Source organism: Aythya ferina (genome assembly GCF_964211825.1).
Source record: "Aythya ferina genome assembly, chromosome: 36".
NCBI lineage: Eukaryota > Metazoa > Chordata > Aves > Anseriformes > Anatidae > Aythya > Aythya ferina.
This window is the reverse complement of record NC_140333.1, coordinates 522,982-549,106: the sequence shown is the minus strand read 5'-3', so window position 1 is coordinate 549,106 and position 26,125 is coordinate 522,982. Positions and strand designations below refer to the sequence as shown.

The following is a 26,125-nucleotide window of genomic DNA, read 5'->3' as shown; positions in this document are numbered from 1 at the left end:
GGGGATTTTGGGGACATTTGGGGGACTTTTGGGGACCTTTAGGGGATTTTGGGGACTTTTGGGGACTTTTGGGGTTTTGGGGGGACTTTGGGGGATTTTGGGGACCTTTAGGGGATTTGGGGGACATTTGGGGACTTTTGGGGTTTTTGGGGGATTTTGGGGACTTTTGGGGATTTTGGGGACATTTGGGGGACTTTGGGGGATTTTGGGGACCTTTAGGGGATTTTGGGGGACTTTGGGGGATTTGGGGGACATTTGGGGGATTTGGGGGACATTTGGGGGATTTGGGGTACTTTTGGGGGTTTTGGGGACTTTTGGGGGACCTTTAGGGGATTTTGGGGACTTTTGGGGATTTTGGGGACTTTTGGGGTTTTTGGGGGATTTTGGGGACTTTTGGGGACCTTTAGGGGATTTTGGGAACTTTTGGGGATTTGGGGGAAATTTGGGGGATTTTGGGGGCATTTGGGGACATTGGGGGGACTTTGGGGACTTTTGGGGAACCATTAGGGGATTTTGGGGACCTTTAGGGGATTTTGGGGACTTTGGGGGACTTTTGGGGACCTTTAGGGGATTTGGGGGACTTTTGGGGATTTGGGGACCTTTAGGGGATTTTGGGGACTTTTGGGGGATTTTGGGGACATTTGGGGACATTTGGGGGATCCTTAGGGGACATTTGGGGACCCCAAGGGGGAATTGGGGACACTTTGGGGAGATTTGGGGACACTTTGGGGTCCCTTAGGTGACTTTGGGGACATTTGGGGACCCTGAGGGAATTTTGGGGACATTTGGGGACTTTTGGGGACTCCAAGGGGGGGCACTGGGGACACTTTGGGGACATTGGGGGACCCTTAGGTCACTTTGGGGACATTTAGGGACATTTTGGGGACCCCCAGGGGTCTCTGGGGACATTTGGGGACTCCAAGGGGGGGCATTGGGGACACTTTGGGGACATTTAGGTGATTTGGGGGACCCCAGGGGGACTTTGGGGACATTTGGGGAGATTTGGGGACCCTGAGGGGACATTGGGGACACTTTGGGGACATTTTGGGGTCCCTTAGGTGACTTTGGGGACATTTTGGGGAGATTTGGGGACATTTTGGGGACCCCAAGGGGGGAACTGGGGACACTTTGGGGACTCTTAGGAGATTTGGGGGACATTTGGGGACATTTTGGGGACACTTAGGTCACTTTGGGGACATTTGGGGGACGTTTGGGGACCCCGAGGGGGGGGAATTGGGGACATTTGGGGACACTTTGGGGACATTTAGGTCACTTTGGGGACACTTTGGGGACATTTTAGGGACATTTGGGGACTTTGAGGGGAGATTTGGGGACACTTTGGGGACATTTTGGGGACTTCTGGGGACCCTTAGGGGACTCTGGGGACATTTGGGGACACTTTGGGGACATTTGGGGTCCCTTTAGGTCATTTTGGGGACTTTTGGGGACATTTTGGGGACATTTGGGGACATTTGGGGGACATTTGGGGACATTTTGGGGTCCTTTAGGTCACTTAGGGGACATTTGGGGACATTTGGGGGACATTTGGGGACATTTTGGGGTCCTTTAGGTCACTTTGGGGACATTTGGGGACATTTTGGGAATATTTGGGGACATTTGGGGACATTTGGGGACATTTGGGGACCCTTAGGAGATTTTGGGGACATTTAGGGGACATTTGGGGACATTTTGGGGTCCCTTAGGTCACTTTGGGGACATTTTGGGGACATTTGGGGTCCTTTAGGTCCCTTTAGGTCACTTTGGGGACATTTGGGGACATTTGGGGCCATTTGGGGCCATCGGTTCCCCGTCCCCGTCCTGATTGTCCCCATTTTGTCCCCATTGTCCCCTCCCCTTGCCCCTCCCCCCCCATTGTCCCCTCCCCCCCCATTGTCCCCTCCCCCTCCCCTTTGTCCCCTGCCGCAGGGCCTGCTGGGAGCCGCCCCTCCCCCCCCCGGGTGACACCGAGGGGACAGCGGAGGTGACATCGGAGGTGACAATGGAGGGGACAGCGGAGGTGACGTCATCGATGACGTCATCGGAGGGGACCCCCCCGGAGGAGCTGCAGGAGCTGAAGGTGGGGGAGGGGACACGGGGGGGGGGGGGGAGGGGACACCCCGAATGTCCCCAAATGTCCCCAAATGTCCCCAAGTGTCCCCTCGGTGACCCCCGGTGACCCCCGGTGTCCCCAAAGTGTCCCCAAAGCCACCTAAGGGACCCCCAAATGTCCCCAAAGTGTCCCCAGAATGTCCCCAGGGTCCCCAAAATGTCCCCAGATGTCCCCAAAGTCCCCTCGGGGCCCCCAAAGTGTCCCCAATGTCCTCTCAGGGTCCCCTAAAGTCCCCAAAGTGTCCCCAAAATGTCCCCAGTGCCACCCCTCGGAGTCCCCAAAAGTCCCCAAATGTCCCCAAATCTCCTTTTAGAGTCCCCAAAAGGCCCCAAATGTCCCCAAAGTGTCCCCAAGTGTCCCCTGGTAGCCCCTGGTGTCCCCCGGTGTCCCCAAATGTCCCCCCGGTGTCCCCAAATGTCCCCTGGTGGCCCCTAATGTCCCCTGGTGGCCCCCGGTGACCCCCGGTGTCCCTTGGTGACCCCCGGACCCCCGGCGACCCCAAGTGTCCCCAAATGTCCCTCGATGTCCCCTGGTGACCCCTGGTGGCCCCAAATGTCCCCCCGGTGACCCCAAGTGACCCCTGGTGTCCCCAAATGTCCCCAAATGTCCCCAGTGTTCCCTGGTGACCCCAAATGCCCCAAATGTCCCCAAATGCCCCCAAATGTCCCCAAACGTCCCCAAATGCCCCCAATGACCCCTGGTGACCCCAAATGTCCCCAAATGTCCCGAAATGTCCCCAAATGCCCCCAATGACTCCTGGTGACCCCAAATGTCCCAAAATGCCCCCAAATGCCCCCAAATGTCCCGAAATGTCCCCAAATGTCCCCAAATGTCCCCAAACATCCCCAATGTCCCCTAGTGACCCCAAATGCCCCAAATGTCCCCAAATGCCCCAAATGACCCCAAACGTCCCCAAATGCCCCCAATGACCCCTGGTGACCCCAAATGTCCCCAAAATGTCCCCAAATGTCCCAAAATGTTCCCCAATGACCCGAAATGTCCCCAAATGTCCCCAAATGTCCCCAAATGCCCCCAAATGTCCCCCAAATGTCCCCAAATGTCCCCCAATGTCCCCAAATGCCCCCAATGTCCCCAAATGTCCCCAAATGACCCCAAACGTCCCCAAATGCCCCCAATGACCCCTGGTGACCCCAAATGTCCCTAAATGTCCCCCAATGTCCTGAAATGTCCCCCAATGACCCCAAATGTCCCCATTGCCCCCAAATGTCTCTAAATGTCCCCAAATGTCCCGAAATGTCCCCAATGACCCCTGGTGACCCCAAATGTCCCCCAATGTCCCCAAATGCCCCAAATGCCCCCAATGCCCCCAAATGCCCCCAAATGTCCCCAAACGTCCCCAAATGCCCCCAATGACCCCTGGTGACCCCAAATGTCCCCAAATGTCCCGAAATGTCCCCAAATGTCCCCCAATGTCCCTTAGTGTCCCCAAATGTCCCCAATGTCCCCTAGTGACCCCAAATGTCCCCCAATGCCCCCAAATGTCCCCAAATGTCCCCAAATGCCCCCAATGACCCCTGGTGACCCCAAATGTCCCCAAATGTCCCCCAATGTCCTGAAATGTCCCCCAATGACCCCAAATGTCCCCATTGCCCCCAAATGTCCCCAATGTCCCCAAGTGTCCCCAAACATCCCCAATGTCCCCTAGTGACCCCAAATGCCCCAAATGTCCCCAAATGCCCCAAATGTCCCCAAATGTCCCCAAATGCTCCCAAACGTCCCCAAATGCCCCCAATGACCCCTGGTGACCCCAAATGTCCCCAAATGTCCCGAAATGTCCCCAAATGTCCCTTGGTGTCCCCAAATGTCCCCAAATGTCCCCACTGCCCCCATTGCCCCCAATGTCCCTAAATGTCCCCAAATGTCCCCAAATGCCCCCAATGCCCCCAAATGCCCCCAAATGTCCCCAAATGTCCCCCAATGTCCTCAAATGCCCCCAAATGCCCCAAATGTCCCCAAATGTCCCTTAGTGTCCCCAAATGTCCCCAATGACCCCTGGTAACCCCTGGTGACCCCAAATGTCCCCAAATGTCCCCAATGCCCCCAAATGTCCCTTAGTGTCCCCAAATGTCCCTTAGTGTCCCCAAATGTCCCCAATGACCCCTGGTAACCCCTGGTGACCCCAAATGTCCCCAAATGTCCCCAATGCCCCCAAATGTCCCTTAGTGTCCCCAAATGTCCCTTAGTGTCCCCAAATGTCCCCAATGACCCCTGGTAACCCCTGGTGACCCCAAATGTCCCCAAATGTCCCCAATGCCCCCAAATGTCCCCAAATGCCCCAAATGTCCCCTGGTGACCCCAAATGCCCCCAAATGTCCCCAAATGTCCCCAATGCCCCCAAATGTCCCCAAATGCCCCAAATGCCCCCAAATGCCCCAAATGTCCCCTGGTGACCCCAAATGCCCCCAAATGTCCCCAAACGTCCCCAAATGCCCCCAATGACCCCTGGTGACCCCAAATGTCCCCAAATGTCCCGAAATGTCCCCAAATGTCCCTTGGTGTCCCCAAATGTCCCCAAATGTCCCCACTGCCCCCATTGCCCCCAATGTCCCTAAATGTCCCCAAATGTCCCCAAATGTCCTGAAATGCCCCCAAATGCCCCCAAATGTCCCCAAACGTCCCCAAATGCCCCCAATGACCCCTGGTGACCCCAAATGTCCCCAAATGTCCCCAAATGTCCCCTGGTGACCCCAAATGTCCCCAAATGTCCCGAAATGTCCCCAAATGTCCCGAAATGCCCCAAACGTCCCCCAATGTCCCCAAATGTCCCCAAATGTCCCGAAATGCCCCAAACGTCCCCCAATGTCCCCAAATGTCCCCAAATGTCCCCAAATGTCCCCAAATGTCCCCCAATGTCCCTTAGTGTCCCCAAATGTCCCCAAACGTCCCCAAATGTCCCCATTGCCCCCAAATGTCCCCAATGTCCCCAAGTGTCCCGAAATGTCCTGAAATGTCCCCAAATGTCCCGAAGTGTCCCCTGGTGTCCCCAAATGTCCCCAAATGTCCCCCGATGTCCCCAGCTGGAGCTGGTGGCCGCCGTGTGCTGCGCCCTGGTGCCCGGCGCCGACCCCGAGCGCCCCGGGGCCCCCCTGCGGCAGCGCCTGCGCCACCTCTGCGCCCGCCTGGCCCCGCACGACCCCCGCTTCCCCCTCAAGGTGAGGCCCCCCCGACCCCAAATCACCCCACTGTGACCCCACTGTGACCCCACTGTGACCCCATTGACCCCATTGACCCCATTGACCCCACTGACCCCATTGTACCCGTTGTCGTTGACCCCGTTGACCCCGTTAACCCTATTGACCCTATAGACCCTATTGACCCTATTGACCCTATTGACCCTATTACCTTCCTTGTCCCCATTGTCATTGACCCCATTGACCCCACTGACCCCATTGACCCCATTGACCCCATAGACCCCATTGTACCCATTGTCGTTGACCCTATTCATCCTATTGTCCCCATTGACCCCATAGACCCCATTGACCCCATTGTGACCCCACTGTGACCCTATTGACCCTATTGACCCCATAGACCCTACTGACCCTATTACCTTCCTTGTTCCCATTGTCATTGTCCCCATTGACCCCATTAACCCTATTAAACCTATTGACCCTATTGATCCTATTGACCCTATTGATCCTACTGCACCCATTGCCATTGATCCCATTGACCCCATTGACCCCACTGACCCCACTGACCCCATAGACCCCATTGACCCCATTGACCCCATAGACCCCATTGTACCTGTTGGCATTGACCCCATTAACCCCATTAACCCTATTGACCCTATAGACCCTATAGACCCTATTGACCCTATTGACCCTATTACCTTCCTTGTCCCCACTGTCATTGACCCCATTGACCCCATTGACCCCACTGACCCCATTGACCCCATTGTACCTGTTGTAGTTGACCCCATTAACCCCATTAACCCTGTTGACCCTATAGACCCTATAGACCCTATAGACCCTATTGACCCTATTGACCCTATTGACCCTATTACCTTCCTTGTCCCCACTGTCATTGACCCCATTGACCCCATTGACCCCACTGACCCCATTGACCCCATTGTACCCGTTGTCGTTGACCCCGTTGACCCCGTTAACCCTATTGACCCTATAGACCCTATAGACCCTATTGACCCTATAGACCCTATTACCTTCCTTGTTCCCATTGTCATTGACCCCGTTGACCCTATTGACCCCATTGACCCCATTGACCCCATAGACCCCATTGTACCCGTTGTCGTTGACCCCTTTGACCCCGTTAACCCTATTGACCCTATTGACCCTATTACCTTCCTTGTCCCCACTGTCATTGACCCCATTGACCCCATTGACCCCATTGACCCCATTGACCCTATTGACCCTATTGACCCCATTGATCCCATTGTACCCGTTATCATAGACCCCGTTGACCCCGTTGACCCTATTGACCCTATAGACCCTATTGACCCTATAGACCCTATTACCTTCCTTGTCCCCATTGTCATTGACCCCGTTGACCCTATTGACCCTATTGACCCTATTGACCCCATTGACCCCATTGACCCCATTGTACCCGTTATCATAGACCCCATTGACCCCGTTGACCCTATTGACCCCATAGACCCCATAGACCCCATTGACCTCATTGTCATTGACCCCATTGACCCTACTGACCCCACTGACCCCATAGACCCCATTGTACCCGTTGTCATTGACCCCGTTGACCCTATTGACCCTATTGACCCCACTGTGACCCCATTGACCCCATTGACCCTGTTGACCTCCCTTGACCCTATTAATCTCCCTTGACCCCATTGACCCCCTTGACCCCCTTGACCCCATTAACCCCATTGACCCCATTAACCCCATTGACCCCATTAACCCCCTTGACCCCATTAACCCCATTAACCCCATTGACCCCATTAACCCATTAACCCCATTAACCCCATTAACCCCATTGACCCCATTGACCCCATTAACCCCATTGACCCCATTGACCCCATTGACCCCATTGACCCCATTAACCCCATTGACCCCATTGACCCCCTTGACCCCATTAACCCCATTGACCCCCTTGACCCCATTGACCCCATTGACCCCATTGACCCCCTTGACCCCATTAACCCCATTGACCCCATTGACCCCATTGACCCCATAACCCCCCTGACCCCATTGACCCCATAACCCCATAGGTGGCCCTATTTGCCCGCCGGGATTTGGGGTTGCGCTCGGTGGCCTCCCTGCTGCTGGCCCTGGCCGCGGGGTCGCCTTGGTCCCGCCCCCACCTACGTCACTTCCTGGGCGCCGTCACCCTGCTGCCCTCCGATTGGCTGGCCGTGCCCCGCCTCTTCCAGGTAGGCCCCGCCCCCCAGGGCCGCGCCCGCTGGCCACCGGGGTTGACCTGGTGGCCAGCCGGGGGCGGGGTGGCCACCAAAGTGCTCCTGGTGGCCACCGAGGGTGGGGTGGCCACCAAAGTCCTCCTGGTGGCCACCAAGGTCACAGTGGCCACCAAGGTCCTTGTGGTGGCCACCAAGGTCAGAGTGGCCACTGAGGTCATCGGGGTGGCCACCAAGGTCAGAGTGGCCACCAAGGTCCTCCTGGTGGCCACCAAGGTCACAGTGGCCACTAAGAGGCTGGTGGTGGCCACCGAGGTCAAAATGGCCACCAAAGTCCTCCTGGTGGCCACCGAGGTTGGAGTGGCCACCAAGATCCTTCTGGTGGCCACCGAGGTTGGAATGGCCACCGAGGTCCTTGTGGTGGCCACCAAGGTCAAAGTGGCCACCAAGGTCCTCGTGGTGGCCACCAAGGTCAGAGTGGTCACCAAGGTCCTCGTGGTGGCCACCAAGGTCGGAGTGGCCACCAAGAGCCTGGTGGTGGCCACCGAGGTTGAAATGGCCACCAAGATCCTCATGGTGGCCACCAAGGTTGGAGTGGCCACCAAGAGCCTGGTGGTGGCCACCGAGGTCGGAGTGGCCACCAAGAGCCTGGTGGTGGCCACCAAGGTCAGAGTGGCCACTGAGGTCATCGGGGTGGCCACTGAGGTCGGAATGGCCACCAAGAGCCTGGTGGTGGCCACCGAGGTTGGAATGAAGACCTTGAAGACCTTGGTGGCCACCGAGGTCGGAGTGGCCACCAAAGTCCTCGTGGTGGCCACCAAGGTCAGAGTGGCCACTGAGGTCATCGGGGTGGCCACCAAGGTTGGAATGGCCACCAAGAGCCTGGTGGTGGCCACCAAGGTCAGAGTGGCCACCGAGGTCGAAATGGCCACCGAGGTCCTCGTGGTGGCCACCAAGATCCTCCTGGTGGCCACCGAGGTCAAAATGGCCACCAAGGTCCTTGTGGTGGCCACCGAGATCAAAATGGCCACCAAGAGCCTGGTGGTGGCCACCGAGGTCGGAGTGGCCACCATGATCTTCATGGTGGCCACCAAGGTCGGAATGGCCACCAAGATCCTCCTGGTGGCCACCAAGGTCAGAGTGGCCACCAAGATCCTCGTGGTGGCCACCAAGGTCCTCATGGTGGCCACCAAGGTCGGAGTGGCCACCAAGGTCCTCATGGTGGCCACCGAGGTCTTTGTGGTGGCCACCGAGGTCGGAATGGCCACCAAGATCCTTGTGGTGGCCACCGAGGTCGGAGTGGCCACCAAGAGCCTGGTGGTGGCCACCGAGGTTGAAATGGCCACCAAGGTCCTCGTGGTGGCCACCAAGGTCAGAGTGGCCACTGAGGTCATCGGGGTGGCCACCAAGGTCAGAGTGGCCACTGAGGTCATCGGGGTGGCCACCAAGGTTGGAATGGCCACCAAAGTCCTCATGGTGGCCACCAAGGTCAGAGTGGCCACCAAGATCCTCCTGGTGGCCACCAAGGTCAAAGTGGCCACCAAAGTCCTCGTGGTGGCCACCGAGGTCGGAATGGCCACCAAGGTCCTCGTGGTGGCCACCAAGGTCAGAGTGGCCACCAAGAGCCTGGTGGTGGCCACCGAGGTCGGAGTGGCCACCAAGAGCCCGGTGGTGGCCACCAAGTTCCCGGTGTCCCCGCAGAGCCTGGCCCCGGACCCGGGGGTGCTGGCCCCGTTGCCGCGGGCCCTTCGGGACGCGCTGGCCGCCGCCTTCGCCGCCTTCGACCCCCACCAACTGGGCAAGTACCGGGGCCGGCCCGGCAAGGTGAGCGCCCCCCGGCCCTATTGGCCCTATTACGGCCCTATTAGCCCCTTCTTGGCCCTATTAGCCCCTTCTTGGCCCTATTAGCCCCATTTTGACCCCATTAGCCCTATTACGGCCCTATTAGCCCTTTATGGCCCTATTAGCCCTATTATGGCCCTATTAGCCCCTTACAGCCCTATTAGCCCTATTACGGCCGTATTGGCCCTATTATGGCCCTATTAGCCCCTTCTTGGCCCTATTAGCCCCTTCTTGACCCTATTAGCCCCATTTTGACCCCATTACCCCTATTACGGCCCTATTAGCCCTTTATGGCCCTATTGGCCCTATTACGGCCCTATTAGACCCTTCTTGACCCTATTAGCCCCATTTTGACCCCATTAGCCCTATTACGGCCCTATTAGCCCCTTCTTGGCCCTATTAGCCCCTTTTGTCCCTATTGGCCCATTACGGCCCTATTAGCCCCTTATGGCCCTATTAGCCCTATTACGGCCCTGTTAGCCCCTTTTTGGTCCTATTGGCCCTATTACGGCCCTATTGGCCCTATTATGGCCCTATTAGCCCTTTATGGCCCTATTGGCCCTATTACGGCCCTATTAGCCCCTTATGGCCCTATTGGCCCTATTACAGCCCTATTAGCCCCTTATGGCCCTATTGGCCCTATTATGGCCCTATTAGCCCTTCTTAGCCCTATTAGCCCTATTACAGCCCTATTAGCCCTTTATGGCCCTATTAGCCCTATTATGGCCCTATTAGCCCGTTTATGGCCCTATTGGCCCTATTATGGCCCTATTAACCCCTTATGGCCCTATTAACCCCTTATGGCCCTATTAGCCCCTTTATGGCCCTATTAGCCCCTTATGGCCCTATTAGCCCCTTCTTGGCCCTATTAGCCCTTTATGGCCCTATTGGCCCTATTATGGCCCTATTAGCCCCTTCTTGGCCCTATTAGCCCTATTACGGCCCTATTAGCCCTATTATGGCCCTATTAACCCCTTATGGCCCTATTAACCCCTTATGGCCCTATTAACCCCTTATGGCCCTATTAGCCCTTTATGGCCCTATTGGCCCTATTACGGCCCTATTGGCCCTATTACAGCCCTATTAGCCCTTTCTTGGCCCTATTGGCCCATTATGGCCCTATTAGCCCTATTACGGCCCTATTGGCCCTATTACGGCCCTATTAGCCCCTTCTTGGCCCTATTAGCCCCATTTTGACCCCATTAGCCCTATTACGGCCCTATTAGCCCCTTCTTGGCCCTATTAGCCCCTTTTGTCCCTATTGGCCCTATTACAGCCCTATTAGCCCCTTTATGGCCCTATTGGCCCTATTACGGCCCTATTAGCCCTTTATGGCCCTATTGGCCCTATTACAGCCCTATTAGCCCCTTTATGGCCCTATTGGCCCTATTACGGCCCTATTAGTCCCATTTTGACCCCATTGGCCCTATTACGGCCCTATTAGCCCTTTATGGCCCTATTAGCCCTATAACGGCCCTATTAGCCACTTTACAGCCCTATTAGCCCCTTCTTGGCCCTATTAGCCCCTTTATGGCCCCATTGGCCCTATTACGGCCCTGTTGGTCCCTTTTTTGCCCCATTTTCCCCTTTTTGTCCCCATTTCCCCCTTTTTGTCCCCATTTCCCCCTTTTTGACCCCATTTCCCCCTTTTTGACCCCATTTGTGACCCCACAGCGCCCCCGGGGACGGGGACGGGGCCGGAGCCGACCCCAATCCCAATCCCAATCCCAATCCCAATCCCAGCGGCCCCGAAGACCCCAACGGGGGACGGCGGAGAAGGTGAGGGGACAGCGGGGTCAGCGGGGTCCTTTTGGGGTCGTTGGGGACATTTGGGGTCATTGGGTCCTTTTGGGGTCGTTGGGGTCCTTTTGGGGTCGTTGGGGTCCCTTTGGGGTCATTGGGGTCCTTTTGGGGTCGTTGGGGTCCTTTTGGGGTCAGCGGGGTCCTTTTGGGGTCGTTGGGGACATTTGGGGTCAGCGGGGTCCTTTTGGGGTCGTTGGGGACATTTGGGGTCATTGGGTCCTTTTGGGGTCGTTGGGGTCCTTTTGGGGTCGTTGGGGTCCCTTTGGGGTCAGCGGGGTCCTTTTGGGGTCGTTGGGGACATTTGGGGTCATCGGGGTCCCTTTGGGGTCGTTGGGTCCTTTTGGGGTCAGCGGGGTCCTTTTGGGGTCGTTGGGGACATTTGGGGTCGTTGGGGTCCTTTTGGGGTCGTTGGGGTCCTTTTGGGGTCGTTGGGGACATTTGGGGTCATTGGGGTCCCTTTGGGGTCGTTGGGGTCCCTTTGGGGTCGTTGGGGACATTTGGGGTCAGCGGGGTCCCTTTGGGGTCGTTGGGTCCTTTTGGGGTCGTTGGGGTACTTTTGGGGTCAGTGGGGTCCTTTTGGGGTCGTTGGGGTCCCTTTGGGGTCAGCGGGGTCCTTTTGGGGTCGTTGGGGACATTTGGGGTCAGTGGGGTCCTTATGGGGTCGTTGAGTCCTTTTGGGGTCGTTGGGGTCCCTTTGGGGTTATTGGGGTCCTTTTGGGGTCATTGGGGTCCTTTTAGGGTCGTTGGGGACATTTGGGGTCATTGGGGTCCTTTTGGGGTCGTTGGGGTCCCTTTGGGGTCGTTGGGGTCCTTTTGGGGTCAGCGGGGTCCTTTTGGGGTCGTTGGGGACATTTGGGGTCAGCGGGGTCCCTTTGGGGTCATTGGGGACATTTGGGGTTGTTGGGAACATTTGGGGTCACTGGGGACCTTTTGGGGTTGTTGGGGTCCTTTTGGGGTCATTGGGGTCCCTTTGGGGTCATTGGGGTCCTTTTGGGGTCATTGGGGTCCCTTTGGGGTCGTTGGGGTCCCTTTGGGGTCAGCGGGGTCCTTTTGGGGTCGTTGGGGACATTTGGGGTCGTTGGGGTCCCTTTGGGGTCACTGGGGACCTTTTGGGGTTGTTGGGGTCCCTTTGGGGTCGTTGGGGACATTTGGGGTCATTGGGGTCCTTTTGGGGTCATTGGGGTCCCTTTGGGGTCGTTGGGGTCCTTTTGGGGTCGTTGGGGACATTTGGGGTCAATGGGGTCCCTTTGGGGTCATTGGGGTCCCTTTGGGGTCATTGGGGTCCTTTTGGGGTCGTTGGGGTCCCTTTGGGGTTGTTGGGGTCCTTTTGGGGTCGTTGAGGACATTTGGGGTCATTGGGGTCCCTTTGGGGTTATTGGGGTCCTTTTGGGGTCCTGTGACCCTTTTGGGGTCCTGGGGTCCCTTTGGGGTCCCGTGACCCTTTTGGGGTCCCTTTTAGGGTCTTGGTGTCCTTTTAGGTTCTTGGGGTCCCTTTTGGGGTCACGTGTCCCTTTTGGGATTCCGGGGTCCTATTGGGTTCCTGGGGTCTCTTTTGGGGTCCTGTGACCCTTTTGGGGTCCCGCGGTCCCTTTGGGGTCCCGTGCCCCTTTTGGGGTCCCTTTTAGGGTCCTGGGTCCCTTTGGGGTCCCGTGACCCTTTTAGGGTCCCTTTTAGGGTCTTGGTGTCCTTTTGGGTTCTTGGGGTCCCTTTTGGGTTCTTGGGGTCCCTTTTGGGTTCTTGGGGTCCCTTTTAGGATCCTGGGCTCCCTTTGGGTTCTGGGGTCTCTTTTGGGGTCCTGTGACCCTTTTGGGGTCCCTTTTAGGGTCTTGGTGTCCTTTTAGGTTCTTGGGGTCCCTTTTGGGGTCACGTGTCCCTTTTGGGATTCCGGGGTCCTATTGGGTTCCTGGGGTCTCTTTTGGGGTCCTGTGACCCTTTTGGGGTCCCGCGGTCCCTTTGGGGTCCCGTGCCCCTTTTGGGGTCCCTTTTAGGGTCCTGGGTCCCTTTGGGGTCCCGTGACCCTTTTAGGGTCCCTTTTAGGGTCTTGGTGTCCTTTTGGGTTCTTGGGGTCCCTTTTGGGTTCTTGGGGTCCCTTTTGGGTTCTTGGGGTCCCTTTTAGGATCCTGGGCTCCCTTTGGGTTCTGGGGTCTCTTTTGGGGTCCTGTGACCCTTTTGGGGTCCCTTTTAGGGTCTTGGTGTCCTTTTAGGTTCTTGGGGTCCCTTTTGGGGTCACGTGTCCCTTTTGGGATTCCGGGGTCCTATTGGGTTCCTGGGGTCTCTTTTGGGGTCCTGTGACCCTTTTGGGGTCCCGTGACCCTTTTGGGGTCCCTTTTGGGGTCGCGTGTCCCCGCAGCCCCCCCTGCCCCCGTCTCTCTTCTCGCTGCGCTCGCTGGTTCGGCGCCTGCACATCCGGGAGCCCGCCCAGCACGTGGGGGCGCTGCTGGGCCGCAGGTGGCCTTTTTGGGGTCATTTCGGGGCTTTTTGGGGCTTTTGGGGTCTGGGGGGTCTTGGGGGGCTTTGGGGGCGTTGGGGTGTTTGGGGACATTTGGGGGCTTTGGGGATCTTTTGGGGTCTTTCGGTCTTTTCGGGGTATTAGGGGATTTGGGGTCTTTTGGGGTCTTTTGGGGTCTTTTGGGGTCTTTAGGATTTTGGGGTCATTTCGGGGCTTTTTGGGGCTTTTGGGGTCTGGGGGGTCTTGGGGGGTATTGGGGTCGTTGGGGTGTTTGGGGACATTTGGGGTTTTGGGGATCTTTTGGGGTCTTTGGGGTCTTTTGGGGTTTTAGGGGATTTTGGGTCTTTTGGGGTCTTTTGGGGTCTTTTGGGGTCTTTAGGATTTTGGGGTCATTTCGGGGCTTTTTGGGGCTTTTGGGGTCATGGGGGTCTTGGGGGGCTTTGGGGGCGTTGGGGTGTTTGGGGACATTTGGGGTTTTGGGGATCTTTTGGGGTCTTTTGGGGTCTTTGGGTCTTTTTGGGGTTTTAGGGCTTTTGTAGGGTGTTTGGGGTCTTTAGGATTTTGGGTTTTTTGGGGTCATTTCAGGGGTTTTTGGGGCTTTTGAGGTCTTGGGGGTCTTGGGGGGCTTTGGGGGCGTTGGGGTGTTTGGGGACATTTGGGGGTTTTGGGATCTTTTGGGGTCTTTGGGGTCTTTTGGGGTTTTAGGGGATTTTGGGGTCTTTTGGGGTCTTTTGGGGTCTTTGGGGTCTTTTGGGGTCTTTAGGATTTTGGGGTCATTTCGGGGCTTTTTGGGGCTTTTGGGGTCATGGGGGTCTTGGGGGGCTTGGGGGGCGTTGGGGTGTTTGGGGACATTTGGGGTTTTGGGGATCTTTTGGGGTCTTTTGGGGGCTTTGGGTCTTTTTGGGGTTTTAGGGCTTTTGTAGGGTGTTTGGGGTCTTTAGGATTTTGGGCTTTTTGGGGTCATTTCAGGGGTTTTTGGGGCTTTTGGGGTCTGGGGGGTCTTGGGGGGTATTGGGGTCGTTGGGGTGTTTCGGGATATTTGGGGTTTTGGGGATCTTTTGGGGTCTTTGGGGTCTTTTGGGGTTTTAGGGGATTTTGGGGTCTTTTGGGGTCTTTTGGGGTCTTTGGGGTCTTTTGGGGTCTTTAGGATTTTGGGGTATTTGGGGTCTTTTTGGGGCTTTTGGGGTCTTGGGGGTCTTGGGGGGCTTTGGGGGCGTTGGGGTGTTTGGGGACATTTGGGGGCTTTGGGATCTTTTGGGGTCTTTGGGGTCTTTTGGGGTTTTAGGGGATTTTTGGGTTTTGGGGTCTTTTGGGGTCTTTGGGGTCTTTAGGGTCTTTTGGGGTTTTCGGGGGTTTTAGGGTTTTGGGGGTCTTTTGGGACTTTGGGGTCCTTGGGGACATTTGGGGTCATTTGGGGTTTTGGGGTTCTTTGGGTTTTTGGGGTCTTTTGGGGTCTTTTGGGGGTCTTTGGGGGCTTTTAGGGTCTTTTGGGATCTTTGGGGTCTTTTGGGGTATTTGGGGTCTTTTGGGGTTTTTGGGGACTTTTTGGGATTTTGTCTTTTTTTGGGGTCTTTTGGGGGTATTTGGGGTCTTTTGGGGTCTTTGGGGTCTTTTGGGGACGTTTTGGGGACGGTTGGGATTTATGGGGTCGGGGCTGACCCCGCGGTGACCTCTGACCCCAGGCCCCCCGGCTGCGACCCCTCGAGGCCCCGCCCCCGCCTGGCCCCGCCCCTCACCTGGGACCGGGCCCTGAGCGCCGGGGGCAGGGCCCGCGTCCCCCGCAGGGACACCTGGGAGCGCCTGATTGGTCGGTGACGACCCCGACCCCTGACCCCATTGGCCCCCTTGACCCCATTGACCCCATTGACCCTATTGACCCTATTAAGCTCCCTTGACCCCATTGACCCCATTAATCCCCGTTGACCCCATTGACCCCCTTGACCCCAATGACCCCACTGACCCCATTGACCCCATTGACCCCATTGACCCCATTGACCCCCTTGACCCCATTGACCCTATTAATCCCCTTTGACCCCATTGACGCCATTGACCCCATTGACCCCATTGACCCCATTGACCCCATTGACCCCATTGACCCCATTGACCCCAATGACCCCCTTGACCCCATTAACCCCATTGACCCCATTGACCCCATTGACCCCATAACCCCATTGACCCCAATGACCCCATTGACCCCATTGACCCCATTGCCCCCCTTGACCCCGTTGACCCCATTGACCCCATAACCTTTGACCCCAGCCGCGGGGGCGGTCCCGATGCTGGCCCTATTACGCAACCTGCGGGGCGTGCTGAGGGCGGGGCTGCGGCCCCGGACGCTGCAAAGCATCGTGGGAAGGCTCCGCAACCCGGTAAGGGGCCGGGATTACGGGGCCGGGATTAACGGGGTCGGGATTAACGGGGTCGGGGGGCCCTGACCCCGCTGTGACCCCGCTTTTGGGGTCGGGCAGGAGGCCGTGGGGCGGAGCCGGGTGCCCCCCTCCCAGTTCCTGCGGGCGCTGGAGGCGCTGATGGGGGCGGAGCCTGAGGCGGGTGAGGCTTTCTGATTGGTCGGGACCCCGCGACCCCATAATCCCATAGGACAACCCCATAATCCCATAGCCCAACCCCATAATCCCGTTTCCCATCCCTATAACCTCATAATCCCATAGGACAACCCCATAATCCTATACTACAACCCCATAATCCCATATCTTAACCCCATAATCCCATAGCTCAATCCCATAATCCCGTAGCCCAACCCCATAATCCCATAGCTCAACCCCATAATCCCATAGATCAACCCCATAATCCCATTTCCCATCCCTATAACCCCATAATCCCATAGTTCAACCCCATAATCCCATAGCTCAACCCCATAACCCCATACTACAACCCCATAATCCCATAGCCCAACCCCATAATCCCATAGCCCAACCCCATAATCCCGTTTCCCATCCCTATAACCTCATAATCCCATAGGACAACCCCATAATCCCATACTACAACCCCATAATCCCATAGCCCAACCCCATAATCCCATAGATCAACCCCATAATCCCATTTCCCATCCCTATAACCCCATAATCCCATAGCCCAACCCCATAATCCCATAGCCCAACCCCATAATCCCGTTTCCCATCCCTATAACCTCATAATCCCATATCCCAACCCCATAATCCCATAGCCCAACCCCATAATCCCAAAACCCAGCCCCATAACCCCAAAGACCCAACCCCATAATGCCATATCCCAACCCTTTGACCCCATAATCCCATAATTCAGCCCCATAATCCCATATCCCAACCCTATAACCCCATAATCCCATAGGACAATCCCATAATCCCATAGCCCAACCCCATAGCCCCATAATCCCAATCCCATAATCCCATTTCCCAACCCTACAACCCCATAATCCCATAACCCAATCCCATAATCCCATAATCCCAATCCCATAATCCCATAATCCAATCTCCTAATCCCATAATCCCATAATACCAATCCCATAATCCCATAACCCAATCCCATAATCCTATAATCCCATAATCCCATAATCCCAACCCCATAATCCCATAACCCAATCCCATAATCCCATATCTTTACGACCCCATAATACCCCCAAAATCCCCCAAATTTGCCCCAATTCCCCCCCCAGGCGTCCCCCGTGGGCGGGGCCGCCAGCTGCGGAGGAGACGGAGCCGGTGAGTAATTAACGGGGCCGTTAATTAGCGGGGTAACGAACCGGGGGGGTTAATTGGGGGATTAATGGGGTGATTAATGGGGTAATTAATGGGGATTAATTGGGATTAAGGGGGATTAAGGGGGAGGGGGTTGGGTTTATAATGGGGTAATTAATGGCGTTGGTTAATTGGGGTTAATTAATTGGGGGTGATTAATTGGGGTGATTAATTGGGGAGGATTAATTGGGGAGGATTAATGGGGGAGGATTAATTAATGGGAGGTTAATTAATGGGAGGTTAATTAATGGAAGGTTAATTAATGGGGGAAATATGTAGGGGTTATTAATGGGGGATAAATTAATGGGGTTAATTAGTGGGGGTTAATTAATGGGGATTAATTAACGGGGAGAAATGTGTGGGTGGCAATTTATGGGGTTAATTAATGGGGGGTCAATTAATAGGGTCAATTAATGGGGTTCTATTAATAGGGGTTAATTATCTGGAGTTAAGTAATGGGGTCAATTAATGGGGTTCTATTAATAAGGATTAATTAATGGGGGTTAATTAATGGTGTTAATTACTGGCGTTAATTAACGGGAATTAGTTAATGGGGATTAATTAATGGGGTCAATTAACAGTGTTAATTAATGGGGTCAATGTGGTTCTATTAAAAGGGATTAATTAATGGAAGATAACTAATGGTGTTAATGGTGTTAATTAACGGCGTTAATTAACGGGGATTAATTAACGAGGATTAATTAACGGGGATTAATTAACGGGGATTAATTACTGGGGCCAACCCCTGGGTCCCCCCCTATAATCAACCCCGGCCCCATGGGGCCCTATGAGGCCTTACGGGGCCATATGGGGCCCTGCCCCCTAACTAATTACCGCCCCCTAATTAATTAATTAACGCCCCCCGCTAATTACCCTTAGCCCCGCCCCCCCCCAGCTGCTGGGGGCCCTGTCCGAGGCCGCCCGCGTGGCCGCCGCCCGCCTGCCCCCCCTGCCCCACGGCGCCCACCTCCTGCTGCGCCCCGGGGGCACCCCACGGGTACGGGGCCATATAGGGACTTATGGGGTCGTTATAGGGTCGGGGGGGTTGTGGGGTCGGGGAGGGGGCGGGGAGGGGGATCCGGGCTGATTTGGGTGGAAAAATGGGGAATTTGGGGCTGGAGAAGGTATCGGGGCGTTATAGGGCCATATAGGGGTTATAGGGACTTATAGGGCGTTATAGGGTCGTAGGGGGTCGGTATGGGGTTGGGGGGTTATGGGGTCGGGGAGGGGGCGGGGAGGGGGTTCCGGGAGGATTTGGGGGGAAAAAAAGGGGATTTGGGGCTGGGGAAGGTATCGGGGCGTTATAGGGCCATATAGGGGCTATAGGGACTTATAGGGCCGGAGGGGGGCGTTATAGGGCCGGGGGGGTTGTGGGGTCGGGGAGGGGGCGGGGAGGGGGTTTTGGGGGAAAAAAAGGGGATTTGGGGGGAAAAATAAGGGTTATGGGGCCACTGAAGAAATACGGGCGATATAGGGCCATATAGGGCCATATAGGATGTTATGGGGTCGTTATAGGGTCGGGGGGTTGTGGGGTCAGGGAGGGGGTTCTGGGGGGATTTGGGGAGAAAAGGGAGGGATTTGGGTGGAAAAATGGGGAATTTGGGGCTGGGGAAGGTATCGGGGCGTTATAGGGCCATATAGGGGTTATAGGGACTTATAGGGCCGGAGGGGGGCGTTATAGGGTCGGGGGGGTTGTGGGGTCGGGGAGGGGGCGGGGAGGGGGTTTGGGGGGAAAAAAAGGGGATTTGGGGAGAAAAATGGGGAATTTGGGGCTGGGGAAGGTATCGGGGCATTATAAGGGGTTATAGGGCCCTATAGGGGCTATAGGGACTTATGGGGTCGTTATAGGGTCGGGGGGGTTTTGGGGTCGGGGAGGGGTTGGGGAGGGGTTTCCGGGGGGATTTGGGTGGAAAAAAGGAGGATTTGGGGCTGGGGAAGCTTAATTAAGCCCTAATTAAGCTAATTAACCCTTAATTACCCTGAATAACCCTTAATTACCCTAATTAACCCCCTAATTACCCCCTAATGACCCCCTAATTAGGCGCAGGAGGCGGCGGCCCTGCTGGCCCTGCTGGGGCGGGGCCTGTCCCCGGAAGGGGCGGGGCGTCTGCTGATCTGTGGGCGGGGCCAGAGCCAGGCCCCGCCCCCTCCGGGCCCCGGGGGGCTGCTGGGAGCCGCCAGGGCCCTGAGGCGGAGCCTGCAGGTGGGGGCGGGGCCTCAAGGGGGCGGGGCTTAAAGGGGAGGGGCTTAAAGGGGGCGGGGCTTGGAGGGAGGGGTCTCGGGGTGGGAGGGGCGAAGGGGTGGGGCTAAAGGGGGGTGGGGCTTAAGGGAGGGGCGGGGCTTAAAGGGAGGGGCGGGTCTTAAGGGAGGGGGAGGGGCTTAAGGGAGGGATTAAGGGGGCGGGGCTTAAGGGGGCGGGGCTTAAGGGGGTGGGGAGGGGCTAAAGGGAGGGGAGGGGCTAAATTGGGGTGTTGGAGGGGGCGGGGCTTAAGGAAGAGGCGGGGCTAATGCAAAGGGGCGGGGCTAAATGGAAGGGGCGGGGCTAATGGGAAAGGGGCGGGGCTTAAGGGAAGGGGCGGGGCTTAAGGGAGGGGGTACGGGGAGGGGGCGGGGCTAAAACGGAAGGGAGCGGGGGCGGGGCTTAAAAGAGGCGTGGTTAAATGGAAGGGGCGGGGCTAAAGGGAAAGGGGCGGGGCTAAAGGGAAAGGGGCGGGGCTAACGTAAAGGCTACGGCTGGGATTAACCTAAATGGGCGGGGTTAAACGAAGGGGCGGGGCTCGTTGTGGCCACGCCCACTCGTTTCCACGCCCACCGAGTGACCACGCCCTTCTCTGTGGCCACGCCCACTCGTGGCCACGCCCCCTTTTAGGCCACGCCCCCTTCGGACTCGTCGGCGACCGTCGAGGCCATTTGGGAGCTGGTGGAGAGCGGCGAGGAGGTGGCCACGCCCCCTTTTAAGCCACGCCCCCCACCGAGGCCACGCCCACTCCTGGCTCTGACCACGCCCCCTCCCCTCCCCCCAGGTCTCCACCCTCCTCATCCTAAGCCCCGCCCCCGATCTGCCGGCAGCCAATGAGGCGCTGCTCTGCCTGCGCAGCCGCCAGCCCCGCCCCTGCCGCGTCATCAACGTCACGCCACGCCCCTTCGAGTAAGCCACGCCCCCTCCCCGCGAAGCCACGCCCCCAATACCCAAGCCACGCCCCCAATACCCAAGCCATGCCCCTTGTTCTGTTGCCCCTCTCCTTATAAGACCCCGTGGCCACGCCCCTTTCTCCTCAAGCCACACCCCTCTCCATAGCCCCGCCCATTTCATCAAGCCACGCCCCTTCATTAAGCCACGCCCCTTCCCCATTAAGCCACGCCCCCTTCCCGTGCCCTCCCCTGGTTTAACACACGCCCCTCCCTTTGCAATTGGCCACGCCCCCTTTTAACCAGGCCACGCCCCCTCCCCACCACCCCCTCTGATTGGTCCCTGACCACACCCCGCTAAGCCACGCCCCCTTTTGCCAGGCCACGCCCCCTCCCACTAAGCCACGCCCCCTTCTTATCGAGCCGCACCCCTTCCTTGCCCCTTATAGGCCACGCCCACTTCTCTTTAGGCCCCGCCCCTCCCACCAGGCCCCGCCCATTAACGGCCACGCCCCCTTACGAGGCCACGCCCGCTTCTTATTAAGCCACGCCCCCTTTTCTCCAAATCCCGCCCCTCGATATACCACGCCCCCTCATTATACCACGCCCCTCCCCAGGCCACGCCCATTCCTAGGCCACGCCCCCTAGGTAGGCCACGCCCACTCTGTAGGCCACGCCCCCTCCCCTTAAGCCCCGCCCCCTCGCCCCCAGCCTCCATTGGCCCCCCTGGCGCAGCGACACGCTGACATTGGCCGGCTTCAACGAATCGGTGCTCAGGTGAGCCGGGAAGGGGGCGGAGCTTATCGAGGGAGGGGGGGCGTGGCCTCGTTAAGCCACGCCCCCTTTTGACCTGGCCCCGCCCCCCCAGGCTGGTGGCCGAGGGCGACGCCTCCCAGATCCTGGCCTACGTCGAGGCCGCCCCCGCCCGCTACGGCCTGGCCCCGCCCCCGGCCCCGCCCCCGGCCCCGCCCACCGGCGAGGCCCCGCCCCCTCCGCCCCCCTTGATCAGGTGAGGCCGGGGATCCACTCGATCCCGGGGGAGGGGGGGTATCAAGGGGATCCCGGGGGGGTCTTCGGGGGGTGGGGGTCTACTGGGGCATACTGGGATCTACTGGGGCATACTGGGATCCACTGGGACCCGATTGGATCTACTGGGACCCAGTGGGATCAACTGGGATCTGTTGGGGTCTACTGGGGTCTGTTGGGGTCTGCTGGGATCTGCTGGGGTCTGTTGGGGTTTACTTGGGCACTGGGATTGAACTGGGATCTACTGGGAGCATCTGGGAGGGATCCACTGGGATCTGTCAGGGTCTACTGGGATAGTGGGGGTTGAACTGGGATCTACTGGGATCAGAAAGCAAAGGGATCTGTCTCTGGTGAGGCGGGGGGTCCAGGGTCCCATGGGATCTGGTGGGATCTGGTGGGGCGTGAGGGGGATCTGGGGGGATCTCGTGGTGCCTGGTGGGATCTGGAGGGATCTGACAGGTTCTGCTGGGATGTGGTGAGGGATCCTGTTGGGTACATGTGGGATCCAGCAGGATCCAGTGGGGATCCGGTGGGATCTGTGGGGATTGGGAGGGAGTGGGACAGACCTTACGGGATCTGGTGGGATCCAGTGGGATCCGAGGGGTTCAGGTGGGATCCAGTGAGGTGTTATGGGGGGATCTGGTGGGATCCAGTGGGATCTGCAGGGTTCTGGTGCGATCTGCTGGGATATTATGGGCAATCTGATGGGTTCCTGTGGGATCTGGTGGGATCTGGTGGGATATGATGGAGGATCTTAGCAGTTCTGATGGGATCTGCTGGGATATTAGGGGGGTCTGATGGGGTCTGATGGGATCTGGTGGGATCCGGTGGGATCCAAAGGGTTCTGGTGGGGCCTGGTGGGACATTATGGGGGATCTGGTGGGGATCTTGTGAGATCTGGTGGGATCCAGAGCGATCCAACGGGTTCGGGCAGGATCCAGTGGGATATTATGGGGGATCTGATGGGATCTGGTGGGATCCGGTGGGATCTGAGGGGTTCGGGTGGGATCTGGTGGGATATTATGGGCAATCTGATGGGTTCCGGTGCAATCTGGTGGGATCTGGTGGGATATGATGGGGAATCTGATGGGATCTGATGGGATCCGAAGGGTTCTGGTGGGATCTGGTGGGATATTACGGGGGATCTTGCGGAATCTGCTGGGATCCAGTGGGATCTGAGGGGCTCCGGTGGGATCTGGTGGGATCTGGTGGGATCTGGTGGGATATTATGGAGGATGCGAGCAGTTCTGATGGGATCTGCTGGGATCTGGTGGGGATCTGGCGGGATCTGTGGGGATTGGGTGAGACCCGCGCCCCGGCAAGCTCTCCCGGCGCCTCCCCCGTGATCCCGCCCCTCTCCCCTCGGCCAGCCAATGGCGTTGCGTCCGCCTCTTCGTGTCGTCGACCTTCCGGGATCTGGGGGCGGAGCGAGACGCCCTGGTGCGGGCGGCGCTGCCCCGGCTGCGGGCGCTGGCGGCCCCTCGGGGTCTGGGCCTGCAAGAGGTCGACCTGCGCTGGGGGGTGGCCGCCCCCGACCCCCAGAGGTCAGCCCAGGGGTCAAGAGGTCAAAGATAGGGGGGGGGGGGGAGGGGAGCACCCATGGGTGCTCACCCCCCCCCCCCCCGCAGGAGGCAGGAGCTGTGCCTGGAGGAGGTGGCGCGCAGCGACGTGCTGCTGGGGGTGCTGGGCGAGCGCTACGGCCAGCGCGGCGCCGGCACGCCGCCCGCGGTGAGGGGGCACCCAAGGGTGCCCGTTGGGTCCCCGTTGGGTCCCTGTTGACCCTATTGGGTCCCCATTGTCCCCGTTGGCCCCCGTTGGGTCCCTGTTGTCCCCCTTGTCCCCATTGGGTCCCAACTGGGTCCCCGTTGGGTCTTCATTGTCCCCGTTGACCCCGTTGGGTCCCCATTGACCCCATTGGCTTCCCATTGGCTCCCCATTGACCCCATTGGGTCCCCATTGACCCCATTGGGTCCCCATTGTCCCCATTGACCCCATTGACCCCATTATGTCCCCATTATGTCCCCATTTTCCCCATTGGGTCCCCATTGGGTCCCCATTGACCCCATTATGTCCCCATTGTCCCCATTGACCCCATTGGCTCCCCATTGACCCCATTGGCTCCCCATTGACCCCATTGGGTCCCCATTGACCCCATTGGCTCCCCATTGACCCCATTGGGTCCCCATTGACCCCATTGGGTCCCCATTGTCCCCATTATGTCCCCATTGTCCCCATTGGGTCCCCATTGACCCCATTGACCCCATTGGCTCCCCATTGACCCCATTGACCCCATTGGGTCCCCATTGCCCCCATTGGGTCCCCATTGCCCCCACTGACCCCATTTTCCCCTGATTTCGCCCCAATTTCTCCTGTCCAGGGCCTGCCCCCCGGGCGCTCGGTGACGGAGCTGGAGCTGCGCACCTTCCTCCAGCGCTGGAGCCCCGCCCACGGCCCCGCCCCCGCCCTCATTTACATGCGAGACCCCGCCTTCCTCCGGTAAGGGCGGGGACGGGGGGCGGGGCCACTGTCAGAAAGGGGAGGGGCCAAAACCGGGGGGCCTGGACACCGAAAGGGGCGGAGCCACCACCCAGGGGGCGTGGCCACCACCAAGGGGGCGTGTCCAGCACCCAGGGGGCGTGGCCACCACCTAGGGGGTGTGGTCACCATACAGGGGGCGTGGCCACCAACCCAAAGGGGCGTGGTCACCCAAAAGGGGCCATGGTTACCACAAAGGGGCGTGGTCTCCCCGAAGGGGGCGTGGCCACCACCCTGGGGGCGTGGCCATCACCCAAAAGGGGCATGGTCACCACCCAAAGGGGGCGTGGCCAGCACCCAGGGGGCGTGGCCACCACCTCAGAGGGCGTGGACACCACCTAGGGGGCGTGGCCATCACCTTAGAGGGGCGTGGTCGCCACAGAGGGGGCGTGGCCACCACCTAAAGGGGCGTGGCCACCAACCAGGGGGCGTGGCCACCACCCTAATGGGGCACGGCCACCAACCGCGCGGGGGGGGGCGTGGTTAATCCCGGGGAAGGGGGCGTGGCCCGGAGGGAGGGGGCGTGGCCTGAACCAGCCAATGGGGGCGCAGGGAGGTGCCCGAGGACCGGCGGGGCGACTACGGGGCGGAGTCGGCGGAGGCGGCGGCCATGATGGCGGCGCTGAAGGCGGAGCTTAAGGAGCACCCCGGGGTGGCGGCTGTCAGGAGGTGACGTCATCAAGGGGGCGGTGACGTCATCACGGGGGCGGTGACGTCATCGGGGGGCGGTGACGTCATCAGGGGGGCCGTGACGTCCTCGGGGGGGCCCTGATGCCCTATGGGGTCTGCGGGGTCCTCGATGGCCCAATGGGGTCGCCAAGACCCTACGGGGTTCCTCGAGATCCTATTGGCTGTTCCGAGATCCTATGGGGTCTCCCAAGCCCCCATTGGTCCCCCAAGCCCCTATGGGGTCCCCAAGTCCCTATGGGGTCCCCCAAGCCCCTGTAGGGTCCCCAACGCCCCCTTGTGTCCCCAAGACCCCATAGGGTTCACCAAGACCCTATAGGGTTCGCCAAGACCCCATTGGCTTTCCCAAGACCCCGTTGGGTTCCCCAAGCCCCCATTGGTCCCCCAAGCCCCTATGGGGTCCCCCAAGCCCCTATGGGGTCCCCAAGCCCCTATGGGGTCCCCAAGGCCCTATAGGGTCCCCAACGTCCCCTTGTGTCCCCAAGACCCCATTGTGTCCCCAAGACCCCATAGGGTTCACCAAGACCCTATAGGGTTCGCCAAGACCCCATTGGCTTTCCCAAGACCCCATTGGTCCCCCAAGCCCCTTTGGGGTCCCCAAGACCCCATAGGGTTCACCAAGACCCTATAGGGTTCACCAAGACCCCATTGGCTTCCCCAAGACCCCGTTGGCTTCCCCAAGCCCCCATTGGTCCCCCAAGCCCCTATGGGGTCCCCCAAGCCCCTATAGGGTCCCCAAAACCCCATTGGTCCCCCAAGACCCCATTGGGTTCCTCAACATCCCATTGGCTTTCCCAAGACCCCGTTGGGTTTCCCAAGATCCCATTGGCTTCCCCAAGCCCCCATTGGTCCCCCAAGCCCCTATGGGGTCCCCCAAGCCCCTATGGGGTCCCCAAGCCCCTTTGGGGTCCCCAAGACCCCATAGGGTTCGCCAAGACCCTATAGGGTTTCCCAAGATCCCATTGGGTTCCCCAAGCCCCCATTGGTCCCCCAAGCCCCTATGGGGTCCCCCAAGCCCCTATGGGGTCCCCAAGGCCCTATAGGGTCCCCAACGCCCCCTTGTGTCCCCAAGACCCCATAGGGTTCACCAAGACCCTATAGGGTTCGCCAAGACCCCATTGGCTTCCCCAAGACCCCGTTGGGTTTCCCAAGATCCCATTGGCTTCCCCAAGCCCCCATTGGTCCCCCAAGCCCCTATGGGGTCCCCCAAGCCCCTATGGGGTCCCCAAGGCCCTATAGGGTCCCCAAGGCCCCCTTTGTGTCCCCCCCCCTAGCTACGGGTGCCGCTGGGAGGCCGGGGAGCCGCGGGGCCTGGAGGCCTTCGTGGACCGCGTGGTGGCCGACGTCTGGGCCCTGCTGCAGCGTCACTTCCTGCAGGTGCGTGACGTCATCGCCCGAGCCCCGTGACGTCACTTCCTGCCGGCGGTGAGGTCATCAGCGAGGCCCCGCCCCCTTCCTTTTTTTTCCCG

At 58.6% G+C, this 26,125-nt stretch overlaps 1 protein-coding gene across 11 annotated transcripts in view; it reads left to right on the top strand.

Annotated features, from left to right (window-relative positions):
- Positions 1–26,125, top strand: part of OSGEP (O-sialoglycoprotein endopeptidase) — a 70,894-nt gene that overhangs the window by 10,074 nt on the left and 34,695 nt on the right. For 2 of the 11 annotated variants that reach the window (XM_084502133.1, XM_084502131.1), the window contains exons 11-31: positions 1,927–2,077; positions 5,149–5,283; positions 7,308–7,469; positions 9,153–9,275; positions 10,968–11,072; positions 13,447–13,544; positions 15,228–15,352; positions 15,805–15,914; positions 16,014–16,095; positions 17,198–17,243; positions 18,159–18,276; positions 19,321–19,482; positions 20,149–20,217; positions 20,303–20,427; positions 21,120–21,185; positions 21,277–21,417; positions 22,805–22,978; positions 23,063–23,162; positions 23,812–23,930; positions 24,522–24,638; positions 25,931–26,033. In XM_084502133.1, coding sequence (XP_084358259.1) covers positions 1,927–2,077; positions 5,149–5,283; positions 7,308–7,469; positions 9,153–9,275; positions 10,968–11,072; positions 13,447–13,544; positions 15,228–15,352; positions 15,805–15,914; positions 16,014–16,095; positions 17,198–17,243; positions 18,159–18,276; positions 19,321–19,482; positions 20,149–20,217; positions 20,303–20,427; positions 21,120–21,185; positions 21,277–21,417; positions 22,805–22,978; positions 23,063–23,162; positions 23,812–23,930; positions 24,522–24,638; positions 25,931–26,033 — 2,431 coding nt within the window. Of the gene's footprint in view, positions 1–1,926; positions 2,078–5,148; positions 5,284–7,307; positions 7,470–9,152; positions 9,276–10,967; positions 11,073–13,446; positions 13,545–15,227; positions 15,353–15,804; positions 15,915–16,013; positions 16,096–17,197; positions 17,244–18,158; positions 18,277–19,320; positions 19,483–20,148; positions 20,218–20,302; positions 20,428–21,119; positions 21,186–21,276; positions 21,418–22,804; positions 22,979–23,062; positions 23,163–23,811; positions 23,931–24,521; positions 24,639–25,930; positions 26,034–26,125 lie in introns of those variants that run through there. The other 9 variants (XM_084502134.1, XM_084502135.1, XR_014686502.1 and 6 more) reach the window with 9 other exon arrangements.